At 47.7% G+C, this 21092-nt stretch overlaps 1 protein-coding gene across 1 annotated transcript in view; it reads right to left on the bottom strand.

Moving 5' to 3' along the window:
- Positions 1-506: 506 nt before the first annotated feature.
- Positions 507-21092, bottom strand: part of LOC149345283 (excitatory amino acid transporter 3-like) — a 126571-nt gene continuing 105985 nt past the window's right edge. The window contains exons 3-4 of the mRNA XM_089542742.1: positions 19223-19360; positions 507-954 (exon numbers count right to left, since the gene is read on the bottom strand). Coding sequence (XP_089398868.1) covers positions 786-954; positions 19223-19360 — 307 coding nt within the window. The 3' untranslated portion in view covers positions 507-785. The remainder of the gene's footprint in view (positions 955-19222; positions 19361-21092) is intronic.

Below are 21092 nucleotides of genomic sequence, written 5' to 3' on the forward strand. Positions count from 1 at the left end.
TTGGCCGTGTGGTGGCCGGCGGTGATCCGGAGTCGTGGCATTTAGAGGTTTTGTTTTTAGTTAAAGCGGAGAGGCCGAAATCTTTCGGCGTATGTTGACCAGTTGTGCATATATTGTAATAAATAATTTCTTGATGGAAGCCTTCCAAGTGCCTCACCATCCGAATACCTGCCCACCTGTCTGAACACACCAGTCGCGAAGTACGTCCCCAGGGTCACTCACGAGACACGCCTTCGACCACTCCACCTCAACATCATGAGAGCAACATCGACGAGAGAGGGAAAAATTCGTGACTAGCATTTTAGTTCTAATGGCATCCCACTCAAACAAGAAGAAAAGGGCTTGGTCAGGACATGCAGTGCGAAGGCAAGAGGAGCGCTGGTCCTTGAGGGTAACGCAGGGGTTTCCAAGAGAAGGCAAGCGTAGCCGGGGTGGCAGAAAGTTAGGTGGGAGACGAGATTACGAAGTTTGCGTGGATAGGGAGGCCGTAGCTTGCACATGAAAACGTTAATTAGAGAGAAATGGGAGGCTGATGAGGATGGTTGTAATCAAATCCAAAATATATTACTGTTCTATTCTAATTATATCATAATTTGATTTCCATTCTTATTTCATTCTAACTGTATTTCTTTGTAATAGATGTAGGTAGTACGTTAGTACCTGTATTGAGTATTATTGGTTAACATTCCATATCTTCCTGCCCTTTTTGGGCCACGCCGGGTTTTCGTGTCCACGAGGCATGTAATGCTCTCGCATTGATACATTTCCCCGTAGGACAGCGCAGGTCACTTTGGAACCGTAGAGGCGGACAGCTGCGGCGCGGCGGCAGCCGGCACCGGGCTGGAGGGCAGGTCGCTGGGCGAGGCCCGTCGGCTCTCCAGCGCAGCGACGCGTTGCAGGATGGCCAAGCCCATGAAATCGCCGGCCACGTTCGTCAGGGTCAGCAGGGGGTCCCTGAGTGTGAGGGGAAAACAACTGCCGCTGGGTGAAACGAGCTCACCTCAGGTGCTAAAGTTTATTTAAGGAACGTCCTTAACGGTTCTTGAGCATTAGAAGTAGGACGTGATCGCGAGAAATGCGCAGAAAATAAGTGAAACAAAAGTAAACGAGAGAAAGGCGACAATAAAAATGTGAGTGCTAATTGAAGCGCTCTTTAACGTCTGATGTCTTTTGCTGGCAGAAATTTGTGCCCGAGGCAATTCCATAATTTTGGTGTCCTCAGGAAAAAGGGCTGTTGGCTGTAAAAAAAAAAAGCGATTAGTTTTACACGAAGTTCTGACTGTTTGAGCGTGATTTAGTCTGAAGAACGAGAAGTGAGGAAACAGAGCGAGCTCATCGTGAAAGCGGTGGAAAATATATACTGAGAAATGCTGCATCGATGAAGCTTGCGCGACTTGAAAGAACTTCCTTACATGCTTCCTTACAAGAACTTCCTTACAAGACCCTTTGGTGCTCAGATCCGTTTGTAAAATAAAGAAGCTTGGATGGACGAAGCATTACCACTCGTCGGCGGAAGGAAAAAGAAATAAAAATGGATGAATTAATGTAGTGCACCTGACGGCATTCCGAGTAGTGCCCTTTTCAATTTCATCAGCTGTTCCCAATCGCAGTTATTACACGATTTTACTCGCGTACATGACGGAGAAATAACATATGCTCTTGTCTGACGTCTTCTGAATGCTTCATCAGCCGACTGTAACCAGCGATTTAGATGCCTTGCTAAGTTTTTTCGAAAAGCACTTCGATCGCCTCAGCCCAGAAAAGAAAAAAAAACGGAGGAGACACTGAAGCTCCTTCTGAGGGGTATTACCGGTAAAGTTACTGAGTTAATTCTCATATAGGCACTAACACCTCTTTTTGGGATAGTTGGTGCATACTTGACTTAGAGAACAAATAGCGCCAAATCAAGCACACCACAAGAAAGGAACGTGGACGAGACAGAAGCGCTAACTCACAATTGAAGTTTTATTGAAGCACAGGAAGCACCTTATATAAGATGAAGATTCCAAGGGGAAAGAAGGGTGGCATGAAGGAGAAGGTGAAAAAGGGCAACCATCTGTGAACGCAGAAACGGGCAGACAGCCAAAAATCGCAAAAGAAAGAAAGAAAAAAGAAAAAAACATTTACCTGATAGCAATATGTAGAAAATTTAACTCGGAGGCAAAAAGAGATAAAGGTGGAGTGCTGGCACACCTACAGCCGAATTTCGTTATGTAGAAGGCCTGCAGATTAACTCGTGCAGTTTTATCCGTGCTCTTGCCAAGAATCTTCATCTCATTTAACCGAGCCTCGCAACCGTCGCAACTCATTGCGTGTACAACCAAATGTGCGTACTTATCTTTCATATCTGATAAATTTCGGGCATGGCCGCCCAAACGCCGCTGTATCAACGAGCATCACCTTCTCCTTCATGTCACCCTTCGTTCCCCTTGGAATCTTTACCTTATATAAGGCGCTTCCTGGCTTCAATAAAATTTCAGTTGTGAGTTAGCGCTTGTGTCTCGTCCTCGTTCCTTCCGTGTGGTGTGAATGGTTTGGCGCTAGTTTTCCTTTAATTCAAGTATGCACAAACTAGCCCAAAAAGAGGTGTTAGTGCAGTATCTTTCGTATACAGTGGGCCCTTTCCTTTGCGTTCCTCCCTCTTTTCGCCTCACCGACCTTTCATTGGCACACACATCGTGGACGCAACATGCCGGGCAAGACGGTGCGCTTTCTGCGTCCGCAAGGGGGTCGTGCCTCAAGGAGTAAATACACTCTTCGGTCATGTTAAACCGTAGTGGGGACATGTGAAAAGAATTTGCAAGTTAATGCGCTCAGAACTTGGGCGACAAGGTCGTCTCCTCCAAGATTGGCTGCGCATGGTGTGCTACCATGGTCACCCCGATTGGCTCGCCGTGAGAAAGCTTGCTTCTATGAAGAAAACAGCTGCTGAACTCGCAGAATTACATTGGAGAGGTATCGTGAATCATCTGCCATTGTGCTTGGGAGAGAAGACTACACCGTACCAAAGGAGAAATGTCACAGTCCTGGGGGACGTCTATGTACTACCTGACAACGTCATGCGGATTCTTCAAGAGGGACCAAAAACAGTTTGGAGCCTGGTGTTCAGGCACACGAACTCATCACTGCGAACAGGAAATTGGCCCAAAAATTAAGAGATGGAGAGAACCAGGACCGGTGCCTCCTTGACGGTGTGGACTATTTGAGGAACTGTTCTCCAAACTGCGTATGTGCGCAGAGTGACAGAATGCTGAATGGTGTTGTTACCTTCTTTAGGCAGAAGCTGACAAAGAGACCGGGCTTGTTGTTTTGCCTGAGAAAATGTATGATCAGAAAGCGCGTGCGGCAGTAAATAAAAACTTTGTATAGGTCAAAAAAAGTGCTTTTAGAGTTAAGACAAAATTCTTCAACTTTTGCAAAAATTTAAATCTTCAGACTCATGCCAAGGATATAAAAAGAACAGGGGTAATAGCCTAAATGCTTTCTTCACAGCCAAGACCCGCAAGACAGAAATACCTTTCCGGACTACTTGGTAGAGAGAGGGTGTGGTAGATGGTCCTTTGCGATCACAAAATGAACAAGGGAGGGGGAAACCTCAGATTGCTTGAGCCAACGTTTCGACAAGGGGACTTGTCTTCGTCTGGGCAAAGCGTTCATCATTGGCAGGGATTAAATAGGGCCTTCGCTCCGAGGAGGAAGGCCCCGGGGGTGGGGAAGGAAAGTGGTGTGAGAGGGGATGCGTGTCAGGAAGGGGAGGGAGGTGAACCTTGATTCGTTAAGCTGCAATAGTGGAAAAACTTATATCCGGGGGGTGTGTAACGAACAAAGGCTTTGAAGGGGCTGCGACGGGGGGAGGCGCTCTAGAACCTGAAAAGCTCAGATAAGAGAATTAGTCAGCGTGGTACAGGGAAATGAGAAGAAGGCAAACAACATAGGCTGACACTGGAAGGAGGGGCATTTCCAAGGAAGGAGAAGGCAGGGGGGGGGGGGGGAATGGCTCGAGTTCAGAGAAAGCCAAAAAGGTGGGGCGGAGGGGGTAACAGGAATGTCATGGTTTCCGGGAACTGATAGCAGAAGACTAGGAGAAAAAAAAAAAAAGGTGAGTCAAACGGAGACGGTGAGAAGGCCGGAAATGTGGTGGAAGATATGACGTGGGAAGGGTGCAAAGAGCGATAGTATACTCAGAAGTACTTGTATTTGGGCGTGTTGGTTCATAACTTTTTGGGAGGACACAGGGGCGCAACAAAAGACACGGACATAGAAGCAGACAGGGACAAGCCCTTGTCCCTGTCTACCTCCACGCCCGCGCCCCCCATCCCGCCCCAGTGTCCTCCTGAAAAGATAATATACTTATGCGAGGTTATAGGAAATGGTCTGAGCACGTGCAAGACATTTGTTAATTTAAAATTATGCTAACCCTGGAATGTACCTGAGAGATTCCAGGTTTCCTCTAGACATGTTAATCCCTGTTGGTTGCAGTGTTTTAAATTTGCGGATTAGGAATGCTTCTCTGTATTTTCTGTCCCTAGTCGATTTGAAGCCTGACTGAAGAATGAACAATTTGAGTTCGTCGAATTTGTGATGGCGTTGATTAAAATGGGTCGACACTGCCTTCTGTTCATTCCGTGTTGTGTCAGCCCGGTGCCCGTTTAATCGGACTACTGTCAGTGAAGACGGATCTTGGCAAAAGAATGTGAGCGGTTTCCTGCAGAAGCATCTTAAATTACTTGTTATGGACGACCTCTTCATCACAAAAATTCGACAGTTGTCGCTGAGTATCTACAGAGTACCAACGACATCGGCTTCGGGTTTTCGGTAGATGTACGAAATTTGTTTTACTCCGTTCCTCAAGACCAGCTTTTGTTCGCTGTAAAGGAATGCAAAGAAGGAAACGGTGAGGTGTCTTTCCAGAATTCTTCAGGAATATCGGTTGATAATTTTATCGCTTTATTGCAATTTTACCTAAGTTCTACTTCTATACTTTTTGAGAACCTGCCTTTTTTGCGCCGCAATGGTGTGTGCATAGAGTCGTGCGTGGCCCCTATTCTTTGCGACATTTTCTTAACAAAGGTTGACCGATCATTAGATAACCTTTTTTATGGGGGGATGGGGTGGTGTTAAAGGTTTTTAGTTATGTGGACAATTTTTTAGTGCTTTTATAAAAGTAGACTTCCTTCGCCTACCCCTCTACAGTAGGCGAAGTTTTAAATACTTTTGACAAACAAGGACTTGGGCTCACTTATAGCCATGAACTACCCGACACTAATGTTTTACAGTTTTTAGACTTGAAACTAACCTTCCTTAAACGACACGTTTACTGGGGTCATTACCCGCGTGCAAAAAAAAAAATATCTTTCGCCTTAAGATTCCATGCACTCCAAGAATGCAAAAAGAGCAATAGCTTCGCATTGCCTAGAGTCTTCTCTCAAGAAACCCACACCAGTTGCAAGATGCCTTTCAGAATCTGATGAGCCGACTTTCGGTGGCTGGGTTCTCCTTCTCTGTGTTGGATGCTGTTTGCGAAACCCTCCTTCAAAAACTTAAGCACGGAACACGAAGAAATACAGGAGAGGATCGTCGCAGGACACAGAGCTGCTAGTTGTGCCTTACGTACACAAAACCTCGCACAACTTGAGGAGAGTGGCCAACAGGTATGGCGTGAGTGTCGTACTTTCGGCTCCTAACAAGCTGGAAAAATTCAGGGGGCACTTTGTCTAAAGTGGGTAGAGGCGGAAGCGTTTTCCGCACCACCTTCGCTGTTTCTGTGGCACCGGTGGCGTCACATGTAATTGAGTACTAATTACTAAGTGATGACAAATCACTAATTAATGATTAATTACTGATTAATGCCTGAATACTAATTAACTGCTAATTAATGACGCTTAAGCTTCGCCTTTAGGAGTGGAACGCGACAGCGCGTTGTAGCGCTGCCAGGGAGTCCACGGAACGCCACCACCCGTTCGGCGCAATGCCTTGCCCTTTGAACGCAACGCTTTTTGAGGAAAGGAAATGGCGCAGTAATTCTCTGTCATCTCGGTGGACACCTGAACCGCACCGTAGAGGAAGGGAGGAAGTGGGAGTGAAAGAAGATAGATAAAGAGGAGCCGCAATGAAGAAAATGAAAATTGTATTTGAGGAAAGGAAATTACGCAGTAACTGTGTCACAAAATTCAGGGGGGCACTTTTTTGACCTAAAGTGTGGTCACTGATGTGTGGTTAAGAGTGGAACGCAACAGCGTCTTGCAACGCTGCCAAGGAGTCCATAGAACGTCATCGCCCATTCGGTTCTGCGCCTCGCTCGTCGGTAAATTGGTTTTGGAGGAAAGGCAATGTATCTGTCTCTCATTTGTCGGTGGACACCTAAAAATCGCCGGAAGGGAATGGAGGAGGATGAGAGTGAGTGAAGACACCGTATTCACTAGACGCGCGTTTGTTCATTCCAAACAATCCAGCTGGCATGGCGGAGTGGATAGCATGCTCGTCTCTCACGCCGAAGACCGGGGTCCGATTCCTGAGCTCGACCAATTTCTTAATCGGTTTTATTTATTTATATGGCCTGACTAGTAAAGCTAATTAGGCTAATTGGGTAATTAAGCAATTAACTAAGCTCAGTCCCACTTACTTGGAGCATCACTATACGATCCCTTCAATTGGTTGCATGGTTACTAGCCAAAGTACAATTGGCCCCGTTTGAAATTCGCGCACTGTGACGTCACAACCGTTTCGACTATTTGAAAAGCGTGACATTTTCTGTCGACAACTGCTGCTTACAACGATGAGACATTAAAGGCTTCCGCCTTAAAAGTTGTGCCCCTGAAACTGCAACTCAAGAAGGCGTGTTTGCCAGATGAAGCATTATACTCCGTTTAGCAAGTGTTCCGTAGGAATGGTCTACGTTATCCCCTTAACGTGTGGGAAATTTTATGTCGGTGAGACTGGCAGCTACATCATCGAGCGTTTGGGGGAGCATGCCCGAAATTTGTCAGATATGAAAGATACGTACGCACATTTGGTTGAGCACGTAATGCGCTGCGACGGTTGCGAGGCTCGGTTAACGAGACAAAGATTCTTGGCAAGAGCACGGATAAAACTGCACGAGTTAATCTGGAGGCCTTCTACATAAAGAAATTCGGCTGTAGGTGTGTCAGCACTCCACCTTTATCTCTTTTTGCCCCCGAGTTAAATTTTCTACATATTGCTATCAGGTAAATGTTCTTTTTCTTTTCTTTCTTTCTTTTCCGATTTTTGGCTGTCTGCCCGTTTCTGCGTTCACAGATGGTTGCCTTTGCTCACCTTCTCCTTCATGTCACCCTTCTTTCCCCTTGGAATCTTCACCTTACATAAGGTGCTTCCTGTGCTTCAATAAAATCTCAGTTGTGAGTTAGCGCTCGTGTCTCGTCCTCGTTCCTTTCTCGTGGTGTGCTTGATTTGTGCTATTTTTTCTCTAATTCTCATATAGGTGTAATTGGTAACATCGAATTCACAGACCCCCCCCATACCACTCCTGGCGCAGTCGTGCCCTGCGATGGCAGGTGCCGCCGCCGCCGGTGTGGCAACCCAGGTTTCTCTTCCCGAGCAACTTCCCGTGAGCAACAATTTAACCGCCCCCTTACACTGTGGTGAGTTTGCTCACAATCCAATAGGCAGGTTATGATCCCGCAACAGGTCACGCGCTCTATGGGGCCCATGTGTGATAGCTGGAGAGGCCCGTTGCTCCGGCTGCGAGGCTTCAGACGGTCGACGCCGACGCCGGACAGTTCATTCGACGTGGGGTTACCAACGATTGCGCATTCAAATATTTATAAAATTACAAGATAAATATTGCAAATGTCGCCTCGTGCCGGAACGTTCGGAACGTGGCCCTCCGTGTAGTCAAGGAATCCGGATATCATGTGCAACACTCTTTGACAAAAATATTGAATACTGGAATATTGTAAGCTACTGTTGTGGGAATATTGAAGGAAGCGGGCCATTCTTCCCTTGCGTAGCAAAATCTTTTGGTTGATGTGTTCACATTGCTCGCATCGAGGAGTTAAGACTGCGATAGAAAATTATTAATGGGGAAGGCTTCTGACAATACGAAAAAAGTTAATAGCACAAAAATTCAAGCCTGCCGAAGGCACAGCTGCAGATTTAATGCTTGCTATAGTGAAATCTTGTAATGTATGAAAAAATGCCCTCCATAAACTCTTTCCCGTTGAGAAATGCTCCCGGCCAGATTTCCATGGTCCGATGAAGCCACTCACTGCAGAGGAAAATCGGTATTCTACTAAGAATACACGCTGCACCACGTATCACATTTACTGCTTCTTTCATTTCCTGCCTCGTCAGCTTACAAATGTTGCAATATAAGGTGCTAGGCCGACAGCACTTGGCCTAAATTACCGGGGAGCATCTGTCGACGGGGCCCTTGCGTAGTCCCCTGGAGACATCCTGGAATAAGCCTCTTCAAAGGGACCAGAAAATGTCGTCAGGCACTACAGTCAGCACCGAAATCGCAACTTCCCCTAACCCCCTAGAAAAAAAAATAACCTTCGAGATTTTATTTTCACGACGCATCATAAACAGATTTCCTGCGTAGTGTGCAGATATATGGAAAGGGTGACCAGACAGGCATATGCGAAGAGCCATAAAAAGTAATCTTTATAATGAGGAGCCGCAATATAAAGTGGGGTGTGGCATCTTTTGTTTTATTTCTTGCAACATGCATCATTTCGCGGATTCTCCATAGGATAGCGCCAACTGGCAGCAGCTCCGAAAAATTCAGAAGCGCCGACCAAAAAAAGGTGCAGTCAAGACGACAGAGACGTTCGGCTTCCTCACGGAAGCTTTTTTCACTGAAGGAAAAAACTTCACACACAAAGGTTAAGAACGTTGTACTAATCTCCGCAGGCGTCTAGCGTACGAGGGCGGTAGATTGCCGATGTTATGATTTAGGGCGTGATCTGTAGTCTGGATAATCAGGGACTCCAGATATTGGCGTCACATCCAGTTTTCCTCACGGCCAAAAACTGCCGCTTCTTCCGAAGCGATATTGTGTTTCGCGTTTTCAACCTGTTCAGCAAGTGCGATAGAAGCGACCTTCTTGTTTGTGACATCATTCTTGTGGTCCCTCAGCCGTCTTTCAAAGTTTCCGCTTTCCCCTATGTAGGAGTGATCGCAGTCTGAGTAGGGAATTTCATAAATTGCGCCAGGAAAGTTTTTCTTTCATCGCTTCTTTTTTACGGCCACCATCTCGTGACGAAGCATGCACGCAGGAACATGAGCTATATGTACATCGTAGGTGCAAAAAACGCGGGCCAATCACTCGCTCACGCCTAGCACATCAGGTATTGCAGCTCGGGCACGGCAAGGAAGGCCAACAGGCTAAGAGCGGCAGTTATCGGCCGTGAGCGCTTGTAGTGTCTCCCCTCTCTTATTCTGCCTTCCTTGCCGTGCCCGAGCTGCAATACCTGATGTGCCAGGCGTGAGCGAGTGATTGGCCCGCGTGTTTTGCACCTACGATGTACATATAGCTCATGTTCCTGCGTGCATGCTTCGTCACGAGATGGTGGCCGTAAAAAAGAAGCGATGAATGTCTAAGTTCGCGCTGTTGTTCCACCATGAATTCACACCAACTAGCCCAAATGTCTGCTCTGCTAAAGTTATCGCATCTCCATTATAACGCCGAATTCTTGCCTCGCAACCTTCGGCAAGCACCTGATCACGGATAAAGGACCTCGGGCCTTGCATCTTCGCTATCTCTGATCTGTTTAACATCACGGATGAGCAGCAGCAATTGACAGCCTCATTGATCGCTTCACCTGCACACCTCTTTGTTCTTCGGGATGGTATCCTCTACTGACGCAGCATTCGCCCCGACAGACTTCCACTCCTGCTTGTCGTTCCATAGCATCTCCGCTCATTTGCCCTTGAGGAACTTAAGACGTGCCGTTCGCCGACCACTGGGTGTCTCCTGCACGATTGGGTCCGACGTCATTTTTTTAGTTCGGTTTATACCGTTATCTTCGGATTACGTTGTCAAAGGCGAGTTATGTGAACGCAGGAAGAGGCCACCCACGTTGTCTGCTGGGCTTCAGCCTATCGATGTACCGCTGGAAGCCTTTTATGACGGGATCTCCTCGGATCTTTCCCGACGTCCTAGTCTAGCAACCGTTGGATTGCTGTCGCCACTGATTTCGCAACCCGGTACAAGTCGAGCTACAGATGTGGCTGCAGAACGTCATCCTGCACCACTACACTCCACACTGATTGCTGACGGACCGTGGCCGCTACTTTTCGTCGAGGGTAGTCGACTCCGGCCATCTGCCACGCAACATAAGCACACAACAATGCACTGCCCCCAAACGGATGAGATTACCGAACGGTTCAGCAGGGCCCTGACCGAAATGCTATTTGTGTGTCTCTCCTGACCCCCGGGATCGGGGCATTGTCTCTCCCTATGTGACCTTTATGTGTAATCAGTCGCGGCATGATACCACGGGCTAGTCGCCTTTCTACTTTCTGTTTGGTCGGCTGGCTGCACTGATATTAAATACACTGATGCCACCTTCTATGGCCTGGGCCACAGAATATGCATACGACCAGTCAGATTACTCGCGACCGGCTCGCCGCACATGGTGGTATCAGAAGTGTGATCGCCGAAATTGCCCAGTTGATTGATTGTAAAACATTTTATTCGCCGGGAAGAGCTTGGCAAGAGGTCGCGTTAAGTGGTCGAGAGTACATAGCCCTCGACGACTTTGTCAGCCCACTCCACCGCCAAAACTTGCGTTCTGGGGTCAGAGCTAGCCAGCACGGTCTCCCACCGCTCGAGAGAAGGAGCTGTAACTAGATCACCCGGAGGTGGCTCTATTTTGCAGTCCCACAGGATGTGATCGTAGGTAGCACGCTGGCCACAGTGTTTGCAGTTTGGGTTGTAAAGATCTGGAAAAATGTGCGCGAGGAGTGATGGGGTGCGTATCGATCTCGTCTGTAGACGACGCCACGTAACCTCTTGTTCTTTAGTAAGTCTTTTGTCTGGAGGGGGAAAAATTCTCCTCTCTAGTTTAAAATGATTGGTGAGATCATGATATGTGATCATGGAGTCCTTCGTGAAATTCAGGGAGCCAGACTCATCCACTGCCCGGTCGACGAAACCTCGGGCTTTATTGTGGGCTGCCTCGTTCCCCGGATTCCCCGAATGGGCTGGGACCCATATCAATTCGGAATAATTTGGTGAGAATTTGGTTGTGTTAAGGATTCTAAGGGAGGTGTTTGTAATTCGCCCTTTAGCGAAATTATTGATACCCATTTTGGAATCGCTGAAGATGATGCTCCCTTGGGTATGCGCTAGGGCGAGGGCTATAGCCGCCTCTTCTGCCGTTTCAGAGGATTTCGTTTTGATTGTCGCCGAGACGATGTGGTCACCATTCTCGTTCACAACCACAATTGCAAAGGCATTGGTATTTTTGTATTCTGCCGCATCTACATAAAGTGTTCCAGCGCACTGTCTGTATTTGTTATGTAAGGCTTTGGCTCTTGCTTGTCTTCTACCCTCATGGTGTAAGGGGTGCATGTTTTTGGGGAGTGGTTTGATTAGTAGGGCCGTCCTATAGTCGCGGAGTAAGTCTACTTTAGCATCGTTATTCGTAGGTTGAAAGTTAATTCCGAGCCTGGTAAGAATACTCCTGCCAGTTCTGGAATTGGCTAATCGCGCTGTTTGAGCCATTAAATGGGCTTCTTTCAGTTCATTGTAGGTGTTATGTATTCCTAACCTCATAAGCCTTTCAGTTGAGGCATTTAGTGGGAGTCCTAACGCAGCCTTATAGGCCTGCCGTATCATACTATCCAATTTGTCCTTTTCTGCTTTCGAAAATTTGAGATAAGGGGTGGCATAGAGTATCCTGCTTAGCGCAAAGGCCTGCACTAGTCGGCATAAATCTCTTTCCCTCACCCCTTGTCTGCGGTTAGCTATGCGGCGGATTAATCGCGCCGTCGCTTCTACCGTGCGTTTTAGCTTAGTGAGTGTGTCAGTATTCTTTCCATTTGTTTGTAAATACAACCCCAGTATTCTCATGGTCTGTACCTCTTTGACAGATCGTCCATTAACATAGACGTTTATTTGCGGGGGGGATGTCGTGGTACGCCTACCTCTTTGTTTACGACGGATCACGAAGAGTTCAGATTTTTGCTCAGAACAAGTGAGGCCGGATTCCCATGCCATGCCTCAATGATGTCCACTGCTGCTTGGAGTGTGTCTTCTATGTAGCCTTCGCATCCTTTGGTTACCCAAAGTGTGATGTCATCTGCATAGAACGTGTGATGTAGGTCTGGTATTTATGCCAGTTTGGGGGGAATTTTGATGAGGGAGAGGTTAAAAAGGAAAGGGGACAGGACAGAGCCCTGTGGCGTTCCTTTACTTCCTAGTGTGATTGGGGCAGACTCTATTGTTCCGACCGTTATCACTGCTGTTCTGTTAGTGAGGAAGGATCGGATGTAGTTGTACGTCCTTTCTCCGGGGTTGATTTCTGACAAGTTTGTCAAAATGGCTTTGTGGGTGACGTTGTCGAAAGCTTTAACAAGGTCTAAACCCAATATTGCTTTCGTTCCTGTTCCCTCGTCAGCTTCAATTATGTCATTGTTAAGCTGCAAGAGTATGTCCTGGGTAGATAGTTGGGCCCTGAATCCTAACATTGTTTTAGGTAGGAGGTTCATGTCCTCCGCATAGTTTTGGAGCCTATTGAGGATGACATGCTCCATGAGTTTAGCCAGGACAGCAGGTTGGGCATGTTGGTTATTCATTTGTGACGGAACAGCGCAAAACACCGGGACAAGAGACAAGCGCTGACTTACAACTGGTTTTTATTTCGAAGAAACACTGCTTCTTATACCTTCTTCCCCTCAAAAAAAAAAAAAAACACAACAAATGCGTCACAACCATATCGTTCAAGCGTCCCAAAAACGCAAGATAAATAATCACAGAGATTTATTATCACATTTTTAACATTTCAAATTCTTTCTTAGTCAAAGCAACAGACGGCGTGCTGACACAATCGTCGCGCAGACTCGCTATCGAAGCTGCCTCGATTATTTCCCTGACTAACTGGTCTTTGTGATTAGCCAAAGCTTTGCATTTCTGGAAAACAGGTGCGCAACTTGTTGAAGGGCAATCTCTGCAATGAATTCCCAGGTTCCGGCAAGCTTGCTCGAAATTAGTTTTGTGTTCCAGTAGCCTTTCGTTCATGCACCTACCAGTCTGCCCTATGTATTGTTTACCACATGCCACTGGCAACGAATAAACAAGGCCTTCGGTGCACTCCACAAAGGGGGTTCGATGCTTTATCGTGCATCCCTGCTTCTTTTTGGTCGGGTCGGAATTTACTCGTCTGCACAGACTTTTGAGTTTGTTAGGAGCAGTCATCACTACATTCACGCCAGCTTTTCGACCTATGCTCTTCAGGCGATGAGAAACGTTGTGAATATACGGTATTGCTACTACCGGCCTCCTTTCTTTTTGTTTCTTTGCCTCATCTTGCTCCTCGGGCCTAGCCTGCATCAGGTGCTTTTTCATCTGCTTGGCAACAGAAACCAAAAGGTGCGAGGGGTAACCCGAGTTGCCAAGCCGTTCAGCCTGGCGAAGAAAGCTCACTTCCATTTTGTGAGCACATGATTTCCTCAAGGCATTTGTGAGGCACAAGTTCACAATAGCCCTCTTGGTCAGCTTAGAGTGAGCTGATTGGTAGGGCATTGGCGCTTTCTCCCCTCTGGGCTCATAGGCCCAGCAGGCATGCCGTTTAGCGAACTCAAGTCTCAGGTCTAAAAACCTTAGTGACCCTTGAGCAGGAAGCTCGTGCGTGACAATAAGTGGCTGCAAAGCCTGTGCAAAGCGACCCACCTCCTCCATTACTGTTTCTAACGTATTCGCGCGTTGGCCATCACAAAGAACCAGGTAGTCATCAACGTACCTAAATACCTTTTTTACGCTTGTACCAGCGAGGGTTTCGTTCAGGAACCTGTCTTTTCGCGCCAAGTACAAATCACTGAGTAGGGGCGCTATGCACGATCCAATGCAAACACCGCGTTTCTGGAGATACACTTTTTCTTCCCAGAAGACGTAAGTCGACCTGAGGTACACTGATAATAGTTCCAGGAACCCTCTAATAGACATTCCACAGGCGTTTTGGAATGCAACAGCACCATGCGTATCTATGCATTCTTCTACAGACACCATTAGCTCGTCATGCGGTATGGAATAGTACAGATCTTTTACATCAACTGAGCAAGCGGCGAAGTCACTGCTAGAATTGTCATTTAAAAATCTGGCTATATCGTCCGAAGATTTCACCTGAAATGGGTCGTCAATTGTTAGTAGTTTTAATTTTGCTTGCAAGAAGACATCAAGAATCTTTTGCCAAGTCCCACCCTCAGAAATTATTGCCCTCAAGGGCCAGTCTGGTTTGTGAGTTTTTACAGTGAAAAACGCGTCCAAGTTAGACTTCTTGCAAGTTTTTATGCCTCGAAGGAGGCAGTCAAGTTTAAGTTCTTTGCAGAGCTTCATAGCAGTTAACTTTGCTTTCCTAACAGCTGATGTCTTGTGCTCGTCAAAAACAGAGCTGATGGTTTCTAACGCCTTAGCTTTGTACAGGTCCTTGGAAATCACAGCAAAGCCCCCCTCTTTGTCAGAGGTCAGTAACGCAAGGGAATTGTCTTTCAAGTACCTTACAGTACGTCCCACTGGCAGATTCCTCTCGCAGAGATGGTAGCGACCAACGACGTCGACTCCGTCTGAAATACACCTTGCACTTTCCAATTCAGGGCTCGCCTTGGCAACGCGTCGCACCATGGCAAGAAGCTCCGGTGTTGTCTTCTTAGGTTGGATGGCAAACTTCGGTCCAAGGCTAAGCACCTCACGGACCGGTTGTGGCAAAACATCGACACCAAGCATGTGGATCTTGTTTTCATGGCTCTGTTCTTCTGGCTCTGTTCTGGCTCTGTTCTTCTGGCTCTGGCTCTGTTCATGGCTCTGTTCATGGCTCTGGCTTTGTCTGTTGCTTTGACTAAGAAAGAATTTGAAATGTTAAAAATGTGATAATAAATCTCTGTGATTATTTATCTTGCGTTTTTGGGACGCTTGAACGATATGGTTGTGACGCATTTGTTTTTTTTTTTTTTGAGGGGGAAGAAGGTATAAGAAGCAGTGTTTCTTCGAAATAAAAACCAGTTGTAAGTCAGCGCTTGTCTCTTGTCCCGGTGTTTTGCGCTGTTCCGTCACATCCATGAGTTTGCCTAGGCATGATGTTAATGAAATTGGGCGTAGATTCTCAGTGCTGAGTTACTTACCCGCTCTAGGAATAAAAGTGATTTTCGCGTGTTTCCACTCTGGTGGTATGTTGCCTGCATGCCAGTATTTGTTCATAAGGTCTGTAACCGCCGCGATCGACGTTGCGTCTAAGTTCCTGAGAGTCTTATTTGTTACTTTGTCTGGTCCTGCCGCAGATGTTGTCCGCAGTTGTCCTATTGCGTACCAGACCTCTGCGTCTGTGATGCCTGCGTCTAAATTTGGATTAGGAGTCCCCCGGTAGTCTGGTTGAGTGGTACCATCATCCGTATTTAGATAACGTTCTGCTAGCTCTTTGATTATGTCTTCAGTTGTACCCTCATATTTATGTATGAGTCTGTACAGTATACTTTGTTGCACGGGACGTGTTTGTTCTGGGTCGAGCAGGTGTCTTAGAAGATGCCATGTCTTCTTATTTCCGAGCTGCCCATTGACGCTTTCACATATTTGGTTCCATTGTTGTCTTTGGAGAGTAAGTGTATGTTCCTCGATTCGCCTCTCGATTTCAGCTATCTTTTTGCGTAGTCGCTTGTTGTGTTTTTGCTTCTTCCAGCGTTTTTGGAGGCCTTTTTGTGCCTGCCACAGGTGTAACAGTTTTGAGTCTGCAATCTGCTCCTCCTTCTCAACTGGCACCACAACGCTAGTGGAGCTGACATCCTCATTCAGGGAGATAACCCAGTCGCTGAGGTTAGAGATCTCCTTTGGAGCTGTTTTGTCGCGAAGTTGCCTGAACTTGTCCCAATCCGTGGTTCGTATTTCTTTTGCTTTGTTTTTAAGTTTTGTCGTGGGGAAGGTGATGCTAAGGATGAAGTGATCACTACCAAGGTTTTGCCCGGTGTTGACCCACTTTGCGTCCTTGACGTTTTTAGAGAGGGATAAGTCTGGAGATGTGTCTACACATACACTGTTACCCATGCGTGTGTGGTCGCTCGGGTTGTTTAGCGTTGTGAGCCGTAGTGACTGTATGATTTGCCAGAGCAGGTTCCCTTTCGGAGTTGCTTTGGTATATCCCCATGCTGGGTGTTGAGCGTTGAAGTCTCCCACAATTATTAGTTGAGCCCTAGCAGCCAGCTTTACTGTGTTTATCAACAAGTGTGGGAGTCCATTGCCTTTGTTTCTGGGCGGGTTGTATACATTAAGGATGAAGAGATTTGAGTCTCCTTTTTGCCTTGGTACTATTTCAAGTAGGGTGTAATCTTCTTCCGAATCATTTATAAAATGTTGAATTGCGGTGATATTTCTATGCACCAGAGTGGCTGTGAAGGAGCCGGCTGCGTTACTAGTATCATAATGAGGTGGCAGATATGCTTTATAGCCTGGCAGTGTAGCCCTGCCGCTAGCTTCTTGCAATGCAATCACGTCTGGGGTTGGAACAGACGGTGCTTGTTGGATGTGGAGCTGCAAGTGGGCCCGCTTGCGGCGGAAGCCTCTGCAGTTCCATTGCCAAATTTCAAATTTTTGGCGTGGTGCCATGTTGGGTTATAGATGGTTGTGGCGTCGTGGACAGATCCAAGATGGGGGGTAGGCGGGCCTCGATAGTTGTAAGCCTTTCCATTATTTGCTGCATGCACGTGGCTATTTGGGATACCTGTCCCTCTAGTGTTGCAAAGCGAATATCTATCTCTGCAAATTTGGTAGTAACGAGGCCTTGGAAGGTTGCTTGTTCTGTTGATATAGCGCTTGTTCTCTCTGACAGAGTATTGATGTCTGCCCTGAGTTTGGTAGGCGCTTTCGACGGCTGCGGGGTGTCGGCTTCCGAAGCCTCGGCCTTTCTTTTGGATTCCTCGCCTTCTTTTGTAGGAAGCGGTCTTTTAGTTGCCATTCTGGCGTCTGTGTCCGTCGCGTTATGGGCCGAAGACTGGGACGCGGTGGAGGGAGTGTGGCAAATGGCGTCTGTTTCCATCGCATTATTGGTCGAAGCCTGGGACGCGGTGGGTGGCGTTCTAGCCGCAGTGGCATTCTGTACCTGATGCGCTTGTAACAGGCGTTTAATGTCAGCCAACTCTTTTTTAAGGCTGGCAATTTCTCTGTCTCGGGATTGTAGTTGGATCTGAAACTCCTTCTCTCGAGCGTCAATAGATTGGGAGGCCTCTGCTGGCCAGCTCACCTTTTTGTTGGAGCGGCTATCGCTGCGTCCGCGGCTCGAGCTTCGCTTGTCGTTCCCTGCAGGGTTCCCCAGGGGTGGGAAGGAGCTGGAGTTATTCCGGCTGTGGCTGCCTCCTTTTCCGGTAGCACCCTGTTCCTTCTTCCTGGGCCTTGACTGGTGTCCGTGTAGTGATGAGTCGTTGTCCCCTTGCTTGGGTGCCTGGTTGCCATGGGGCGTTCCTTGTTTGTTCTTGTTGATCAGCCGGAATTTGCAGTTCCGGCTGCCTGTGTTGTGGCCCCCGTTGCAGACGATGCAGACGGGTTGGCAGGTTGGCTGTTATCCCTCAGGTGGAGGCGAGTGATTTTCTCCCCAGCGGCGGCAAAGGTTCGTTGTAGGTTTGTAGCAGACGTCGGCCCGGTGTCCTACCCTCCTGCAGTTGTAGCATACTTCATGTTGCTCCCTGAAGGGGTGGACCCGAAAGACGCCGCACTGATAGATTACTTGGCTGGGTAGCTTCTTTCCAAAAAAGGTGATTTGTATTGTTCTGGACTGTCCGATCCTTCGGGCATCCACAACTTCTATTCCTTCGTTTCTGTTTCCGAAGCCTTGGCGAACCGCTTCGGGCGAGTCTCCCGCGTAGGCGTTGTAAATGACCCCTTTTACCGAGTCTTCGGGCGCCGCCACGTACGACGTAACGTTGTAGGTTTGACCTTGGAGGTTCAGTTTTTCAATCTTGGCGTATGCAGTCGCCCGTTGACGATCGGGCGTGCATAGCGTGAAGGTGTTGTTGGCCGTATTGACTCTGATAATGTCTTCATTCTTCACCGTATCATACGGCAGCCTGGACACCTCGCAGGCGCAGAAGAGTAGTAGTCCGGGCGCAAAGTCCCTCAGATTCGAACCTTGTGGTCGGCAGACGATTTTGTAGTCATCGGTCGGTAAGCGCGGGAGAAGTGCTTTCTTGCTGAGTGCAAGTAGCTTTTTCCCGTTCTTTCGCGATGGAAAATTGGAATCAGACTTGCCTTGGCCGTGCCCCTGCGCAGGCTCGTCGTCGGTTGATGCGGGCCCTTTATTCTTCAGGCCTCGTTGTCGGTCGCGGTACCGAAGAATGGTTTCCCATTTTCCGTCCTCGAGCTCCGACGCTGATATTTTCTCGCCTTCCACGGCGTACTCCATCTGTGCGGGTCCCTGGGCGCTCAGTTCCCGGCGGAGAGGTGGCGAGCTAGGTCGAGCTCGATGGCTAGGCCGGCAGTCAGCCGGCAATATGCCTAGGTGTCCGTAGATTGGCAAAATCCGGCTTCAGCAGGCACTGGACAATGGCCCGGATGTCGTCCAAAATATTCGAGCCCGAAGGCTGACTCTTTCTGCCGAAAAGTGGCTTCGAGGCGGGAGCCCATGCGAGACACCTTGCCCAGTTCACTGAGACCATTCGTCCTCATTTGATCTCTCTCGGCAGTCTCCCCGAGGAACTTTTTCTTCTCTTATCGTGTGCTGTGTCAAGCGACCGACGCAAATTATGAAATCGCTCTCTTAGCACCGCTGCCGTCGTCTACCTCACCGCCACTGACATCGTCAATGACACTACTTCACTTATTCTGAGTCTTCCGCTTAGCGCGGAGACGGCACTTCAGTTGCTGGGGCATTACGCGAAGACGTCCCACGCCACGAGCTGAAGGCGGAAGGAGAAGACGACGAAGATCTGTCTTCTCGGTGATCGCTGCGTCTATATCGATTGCTGTAAATATCTGGCTTTGTTGTAAATACCTGTAAATATCTTGTTCACGTCACAATAGGAATGGCAAATCCGTAGTACTCACAGTATGCGAAGGGCGGGCTCGAACGGCATGTCCGTGGGGACCATGATTGGGAGGCTGTTGAGGACCACACGAGACACGACGTGCGCTTCTTCTACGCGCGCCCCGTAGGCCATGAAGTTAGACGCGGTCGCTGTCAGCCTGGGCAACGGAAACAAGAACAGGAGGGCGCCTTCGTTAGGCGCTTTAGAAGCACGACGCATCAGCAGGTGTGGTTTCACTGGGAGGTGCCCTGGGACAAGGAAGAAGACCTGAGGGGGGAAGGGTGCAAACAGCCGATGACCACGAAGGGGATGATCGAGACGAGCCATGAAGAAACTTAAGGGACGGTTGGTTCCAAATGACGTCTTCAGAGACGGTTTTGAAATATAGAGGACTGCAGTGATGCGAGACTTCTCCAGAAAAATCATTTCGCTCTCTGGATATTTGCAAAAAATATACAAATTGGTTCAGGGAAGCAGGCCGTTAAATTTTACAAAAAGGGTTTTCCAAGTAAAGAGAAGCTTTCTCCGGCATAGTGATACCAGTGCTTGCGAACCTCAAAAAAAAAAAAAAAAACCAGACGAGTAATGTTAACAACTAAAGTGGTTGACTAAATTCCAATCGTTAAGTTTTTAACTTTTACTGAAAGGCGCCTGATTGCTATTAGTGGCCTGTAGCCAACCATCAGTAATAACCATGTCAGGTCTTAAAATTTCGAAAACGCGATTACGCTAGCGCTGTGGCTAAAGAAATCTGGGCCATTTCTTGCGCCACTCGAGAACGGTGCAGCTGTGGGAAAGCGCAAAGCGACGTCCATCAAATCATGACCCTCCGTGACGCGAGCACCACGTGACATTTTCTGCCCCGTCCGCGCTGCAGTAACGCAGTGGCAAGGAGCGGGCAGCACCGCTGCACGGGCGGGACGGGAATTGTCCGGTGGCAGCCGAGTCACAGAGGGACGCGTGCAACTGACGCCACTTTGCGCCCTCCTGCAAGCGTGCGACTTTCGAACGGCGGGAAGAATGGTCCGAATTAGTTGAGCCACAACGGCGAGGGTAACTGCGTTTTCGAAATTCTATAACTGATTTGTATGTTATTAACGTCCAAATACAGGTCGCTGATCGCAATCAGGCGCATATCGGTAATAATAACTAAACTGAATAGTTAAAAAGTTAACTATTCAATTTAGTTAACCACTGAACTACTTAACATCATTCGCCACATTTTTGCACATCCGCCAACCCGGGTATTACTAGAGCGCACAAAGCTTGTTTACCTGAAAAACCCTACCTTGTAATATTAATGGCCGGCTTCTTTGAAACACCCGATATATAGAGGGTGTCCCACCCAGAATTTCCACAATTTTTAAAAATAATCTTTTCAGTAAGAAGAGCGCTTTTTTCCACATAGCATTGTCAGCGGTGTAGTACATACAGCTTAGAGTGCTAACCAGCAGGCTGGATAACTAATATTGAATAGTCAGCTTTTTAACCATTACTATTAGGCCCTTTATTGACAGGCGTGTAGCCCACCGTAATATCCAGATCCCTTTTTAGAATTCCTATCTCTCTCTATCTATGAATTTCGAGAACGCGGTTACCCTCGGCGCTGTGGCCTAACACATTTTGGGTATTTCGACCAGTTAGGTGAACTGGAGAGGTTGCTTTGCCTGCAAGCTTCTTAAAAGCGAAGGTATATTTGCGCGGCGCAGCCAAAATTTGTTGGGCCACAGTGCCGAGGATTACCACATTTTCGAAATTCTGAAAACTGATATGGATATTACGGTGGGCTACAAGCCTGTCAATAAACAAGGGGCCTAACAGTACTGAAAAAGTTAGCTATTTAGTAGTCAATCTTTGCTAACAAGGCCATGCCGAAAAAAAAACCATTC

Source organism: Amblyomma mixtum, chromosome 5 (genome assembly GCF_055824585.1).
Source record: "Amblyomma mixtum isolate Tamu chromosome 5, ASM5582458v1, whole genome shotgun sequence".
NCBI lineage: Eukaryota > Metazoa > Arthropoda > Arachnida > Ixodida > Ixodidae > Amblyomma > Amblyomma mixtum.